This window comes from Eschscholzia californica, unplaced genomic scaffold (genome assembly GCF_041429995.1).
Source record: "Eschscholzia californica isolate CP2 unplaced genomic scaffold, dmEscCali1.0.p SCAF_3, whole genome shotgun sequence".
Classification (NCBI taxonomy): domain Eukaryota; kingdom Viridiplantae; phylum Streptophyta; class Magnoliopsida; order Ranunculales; family Papaveraceae; genus Eschscholzia; species Eschscholzia californica.
In genome coordinates this window covers 7,067,641-7,073,613 of record NW_028238420.1, presented here as the reverse complement: position 1 = coordinate 7,073,613, position 5,973 = coordinate 7,067,641, and the positions used below count along the sequence as shown (strand labels likewise).

The 5,973-nt window shown below is 34.8% G+C and overlaps 1 protein-coding gene across 1 annotated transcript; it reads left to right on the top strand.

The window, feature by feature from the left end:
- The first annotated feature begins 77 nt into the window (after positions 1–77).
- On the top strand, positions 78–1,730 carry LOC147548070 (NAC domain-containing protein 87-like). The gene is made up of 2 exons (XM_086667984.1): positions 78–323; positions 1,377–1,730. The coding sequence occupies exons 1-2, from the start codon at positions 78–80 to the stop codon at positions 1,728–1,730; spliced, it is 600 nt and encodes a 199-aa protein (XP_086524110.1).
- The last annotated feature ends 4,243 nt before the right edge of the window (positions 1,731–5,973 follow it).

Here is a 5,973-nt window from a genome sequence, read left to right as displayed (position 1 = left end):
TGGAGAAGAACCCTGGAAGATCTTCCAAGAATTGAATCGTATTTCTTGTCCCCCTTATGAAGATGAAAGTCGCAATGATGAAGTTCGGTATTTTTTTTACTACTTTAAAGAAGAACCGAACGGGAAGTAGAGTATCAAGAGTTGCAGGAGAAGGGACATGGAAGAGAGAATCCTCCGCCCATTATATTAAAGACAACACAGAAAAAATTGTCGGAAAGAAAAAGACTTTGACTTTTACAGACAAGAAAAGAAGAAAGACATCATCATCAGAAAGTTGGATAATGCATGAATATTCGTTAGTTCCTTCTCCACCACCTGACCAGGTACATATATATAAACCCTAACTAGCTTTATGATCCTTTTTTTTATTTTGCTGCATGCATGGTAAGAACCCCAAATTTTTTTTTTTGAGAAAGAGGTAATATATTGATTATTGTGCCGAGACAGCACTCTAAAAGTCAAATTTTACATATTAGATAACATCGACTCTCAAGAAGACAAGAAGACTGAGAAAGGTACCCCTATGAAAATTCTAGTTGGTAAAGCCCATGAAAAAATTAATCTCTTGACCTCTACAATTATTTGTTCAACCGAACTAAAATTATCTTTAAATATCCTTGTGTTTCGCTCCTTCCACAACGCCCACCAAATAGCAAAAGGAATAGCAGTTCCTAAGTATCCTTTTGGTGTATCTAACTTATATCTCTTCCATCTTGTAAAGAAAACCTCCATCTGATATGGTAAACTCCTGAAACCAAAAATCGTTTGTGAAAGAAAATAATCCCATATCTTCCTAGAGACTGAACAATTCAGGAGCAAATGATCTGCATCTTCTTCTTCACACTGACATAACACACATCTATTAGGGATAGAGTAACCCCTTTGTTTTAGAAGATCTAAAGTAGGGATTGATCTCAGCATTGACGCCCAAATGAAAATGGAGACTTTCTCTGGTATCCTTCGACGCCATATTTTTTTATATGGGAGACGATGGCTGATGATATATACATATATTCATGAAGTGAGGAAACAAAGATCTTTTACAGGCTAGGACTTCTTGATCATCTTGTTAATTAATTATCTAATCATGATAACTAGCTATAACTTATCAAAAATATCGTATAACTTAATTTGCTGACTTGTTTCTTATATTAATTGCTGACTTGGTTGGTGAGATGGAGAGAGAAACTACGAAAGCTAGGGTTTTGGTTTGCATCTTCTCATCAGTGAGTGATAGGGATGATTTTAACCAATAATTACTTCATCTTTTCTCATTAGTTTCACCACTACTGATATTGTGGTTCTATATATCGTTGATGTTGAATATTATGGTAAAAAATATTCAAGATACTAATATTTATTTACTGATTATGCAGGTGGAGTATGTTCTTTGTAGGATAAGGAGGAAGGTTAACAAAAAAGTTGTTTCTACAACAAGAGATGGAACAAGTTGTGTGTCGTTAGCTTTCAGAATGCAAGAACAACCTATTGGCAACATGAACAACACACACGATCAGTCATTAGCTGGGGTGGTTCCAACAAGCACACTAGAATACCAACAACCTGCAGCAATTGGCGTCAACTACAACAACGAGGGTTGCGACCAGGAGAGTCTTCTTACCGAAGAGTTTCATGAATATATGGAAAAAGGGGAACTCGATGATATTTTACTTGAGTTGAGCCAAATATCGCCAACTGATATCTTTTTAATAACTGACAATTATCATTAGTTGAAAAAAAAGAACTATGTTTTGCTTGATCCTCAAATTTGTTTAAAAAACGATGATACTCTCCCGTACTACTATCTCCGCATATGTAGTACTGGTATGTGGATGGGGAGGATTTTACAGAAATAATGAATATTTAACTTTATTATTATGAATATTTAACTTTATTATTGAAAAGAGATTTGAGCTCATATTTTGAATCCAAGTTTGTTGAGATTTAGTTGATTGATAGTATTGGGTCTTATATATTGTTTGTCTTTTTGTGGTTATATCTTTTAACATCAAACAACATGGTATCAAAGGCATAATACTTTAGCATTTAAACATCTTGAGAATCTAGGGTTTGAAAAATTTTGGGGACAGTCTAAGAAATATGGGTAAATATAGTACAATCTCAAATACCTAGATTAACAAAAGAAAACTATGGACATTGGTCTATTCAAATGAGTGTATTGTTGGGATCTCAAGATTTGTGGGATGTTGTTCAAAAGGGTTATGTAGAACCAAGTCTAGAAGAAGAGGATAGTAGGAATGATTTACAAAAAAATATTCTTAAAGATTTAAGATAAAAAAAAAAAATTTGTTTCTCATATATCAAGAAATCGATAGTCCTACTTTTGAAAACGTGTCCGAAGCAAAATTATCGAAAGAGGCTTCGAATATTCTCAAGAATTTTTTTGGAATAGTTGATAAAGTAGTGAAGGCTCATCTTCAAATTTTGCGCGGTAAATTTGAAAGATTGAGTATGAATGAAGGAGAACTTGTCTCTGATTATGTTTCAAGAGTATTGTCTAATGTTAACGAAATGAAAAAGTGTGGTGAAAAATGTGATGATCTGCGAGTGATGAAGAAGATTTTACGGTCTTTGACACTTAAATTTGATAGTGTGGTTATTGTTGTTGAAGAATCAAAAGACTTGGAATTTATTACGGTAGATGAATTGATGGGAACATTGCAAATCCCTGAACAAAGAGTGAATAGAAACATTGCAAGTGTTAGGTTTTGTACCACCTAATGTCGGTAGCGGAATCTCAAACATCTATATGTTTAACACTAGGTTTCCAGGATCACATGCACGAACTAGTAATGTGTTAACTACGGAAAGAAGAATACCTTATTTGCTTCCCCACGAATTAAATTCCAACCAGTATTCGGAAGATAAGAGCTTCAAAGTAGTAGCTCCTCTACTTGAGACACCGAGTAGGTTGACTTGAACTCCCTTCTTTGTGTCAGCTAGGATCTTTATGGAGGTTGAGATGAAGAACTCCTTCTTCTTCACTAGTTAGAAAGAACTGAGAATTTTTCTCTAAAATCTTCTCTCTCTAAGATGTATAAGAGAGATGATTTTCTCTTGAAAAAATTCCACACCTTCTCTGGTTGTCGACCCTTATATAGAGAAACCTTTTCAGTCTAATTTGGTTTCCAAATGAATCCCAGAGAAGATAAACATGTCAGAACCCTATCTGACAGGAAATCCCAGAATTGGAGGGATTCCCATTAGGGTTTCCTTCATGTTGTGTGGCCGGCCAGAGTAGCCCACTAATGGCCTTAGCCTGGCAGGCCCAGTCCCACACTATAGTCGGTTCTGATCAACTCAGTTCTGGGCATGATCAGGACGCTCAATAAATGGGTTTTTCACTTTTCTGGGCTTCTCTTTTGAGCCTGGTTCTTTCTTTGTTTTTAGCACTATCAGACTCGATCATATCCAACTATGGGCAAGCTCCCACTAGTCTTATTCTCTCCGTTCAAGTTACCCCTCTTATGTGTAACCTGTTGTAGGATCTAGTTTATGTTAGCCGTGGATTAACGAAGTGATCCGACGATCGTAAGCGCTTCTAGCTAAGCATTGCAATCCCTAATTAGACTGAACTAGATGATCTTCTAGATGAGGTCATCGTTATCCTATTCGCCAAATTGCACGAATTGCCATCTTGGTCGAAGGACACTATTTCAGAAGGACAAATTCCTTCTGAGCGAATGAATATATCCTTCAGCAAACTCTTCAAATTATTCAGTTGATCAAGTGCTTCAAGCAAAACTCACTTTAGAAGAAAAACAACATATACAAAACAAGGAAAGAGACTATGAGAATTATGGTAGAGGTTATGATAATCATAGAAGGGGGTTTGAAGCCAAAGAGGAAGAAATATATTTAATAGAGGAAGAACAAATGAACCAAGAGGAAGAGGTAGAGGAAACTTTGCTAGACCTTATAATAGCCAAGGTAGAGATAAAAGAGATATTGAATGTTATAATTGTCACAAACTTGGACATATTAGTAACGAATGTTGGTATAAAAATGAAGTTAAAGATTAATCAAATCTTGTTGAGAATGATGTAGAAATTAATGTTGATCCTACATTGTTATTATCTTGTGATGGGTTTGATGAATCACAAACAAACACTTGGTATTTCGATACCGGTGCGAGTAATCATATATGTGGAAAAAAGAGAACTCTTTGTTGAAGTAAATGAAAATGTAAAAGAGAATATAAAGTTTGGTGGCTCCACAAAGATTCTGGTGCTAGGAAAACGTAATATCCTCATTTAACTAAAAAAAATGGAAACTATAGCTACATTTCCGATGTTTATTATGTTCCCAAAATGAAAAATAATATTTTGAGTTTGGGGCAACTTTTAGAGAAGGGATATGAATTAGATTGAAGGATCTTCACCTCTATTGAGATATGAGACGGATCGAGATGAAGAGATCCGTCGATCAAGATGAGTCCAAGAAATTGGAAGATATCAAAGATATATTTTCTTATATTTAGAATCTTTGGTAACTATTTAATGGTAATATTAGATAGATTTCATATTATTTCTTAGTTTAGTTAATAGAAACTAGGAAACCCTAAAGCCTAAGTTATCGATAAATAGGAGAGGGTTTTAGGAGTTAAATCATCGAGTTATGTCTGACCAATGTAACCGATGAACCCACAGTTGTATGTGGTGATTATCAATAAAGAAGTTATTCTCCGCGGATGTAGGTCGTGAGTATCCGACCGAACCATGTTATATTATCGTGTCACTATTTAAATTCATATCTCTGATTATTATATAATCAGAAGTCTGCGGGGGTTTGAGGAGTTTAGGTTTTTGGAATGAGACGGATGTGAGTATGGTTAGAGAGTGTAGGGAGTTGGGTGGTTTGGAAGAAACTAGAGACCATTTGGCAGATATCGTGATAAACTGTGTCCCAGTTAGATTGGTAGATATACGGTGGGTATCCATCTGGACCAGCGGCGGCGTCAGCTTTAAGTGTAAGGATCACATTTCTTATTTCCTCTGCAGAGGGGTTAGCAGTGATAGAGTGGTTTTGTGCGTCTGAAATTTGGGGTTGGAAGAGATTTATGAGCTCCTCCGAGATATTTGATCCCTCTGAAGTAGATATTCTGATTAGGTGGGATGAAAAGGTATTGGCTATTTCAACCTCCTCAAAGGTCCAGGAGCTTTCCTCTGTCTTAATGAAGCGGATTTGATTCTTCTTTTTACGGATGATCTCTACGGAGTGCAAGTATTTGGTGTTGTGATTGCCAAGATTTATGGTGACATTACGAGATTTCTCCTTCCAAATGAGTCTTCAAAGAATCATTTATCGATGACTTCATTTAAAGAATATTACACAAAGTTCTGACCTATATTTGAAAAACAATTTGAATACTACATATCACCATATAATTACTCAGTAATCATTTAAATTTCTTATGAGCATTTCAAGATTCATTTAAACTACTTATGAGCATCTACACATGCACCTTTAGTGCAGTGTTAAAACATATTAGAAAGCTCTAAGCTAAGCTTGCAAAAATAGTTTGATTACTACATATCACCATATAATAAGAAAATAACAATTTCATTGGGAACACATAATCTTCGAACAATTATACAATAAGCAAATAGATTGAAACATATTACCAATGATTTGGAGAAGATACCATTAGTAAGTTGGAATTATTTGGAGAAGATACCAACAATAAGTTGAAGCTCTCGACCAAATATTTAAACTGGAAAATAAAATAAAATGATTTGCAAGTAACTTAGTTAAAAAATAAAAATCACAAAGAGAAGGTGGTCAATATATGGATAATCAAATATCTTATGTGGACAGCAATTGTATGTAGACAAATGAAAAAATTAGAAATGTTATATGGACAAACAATTTTTAGGGGGACAATTACTCTAGTATATCTTATTCATGCCCTGTAAAAATTAGAATTTTTACTTTTAAGTCTTCCCATTTTCT

Coding starts and splice junctions, on each gene's coding strand:
- LOC147548070 (XM_086667984.1), top strand. CDS start 78: ATGAAGTTCGGTATTTTTTTTACTACTTTAAAGAAGAACCGAACGGGA. Junction 324..1,376: donor CTTCTCCACCACCTGACCAG/GTACATATATAT, acceptor CTGATTATGCAG/GTGGAGTATGTTCTTTGTAG.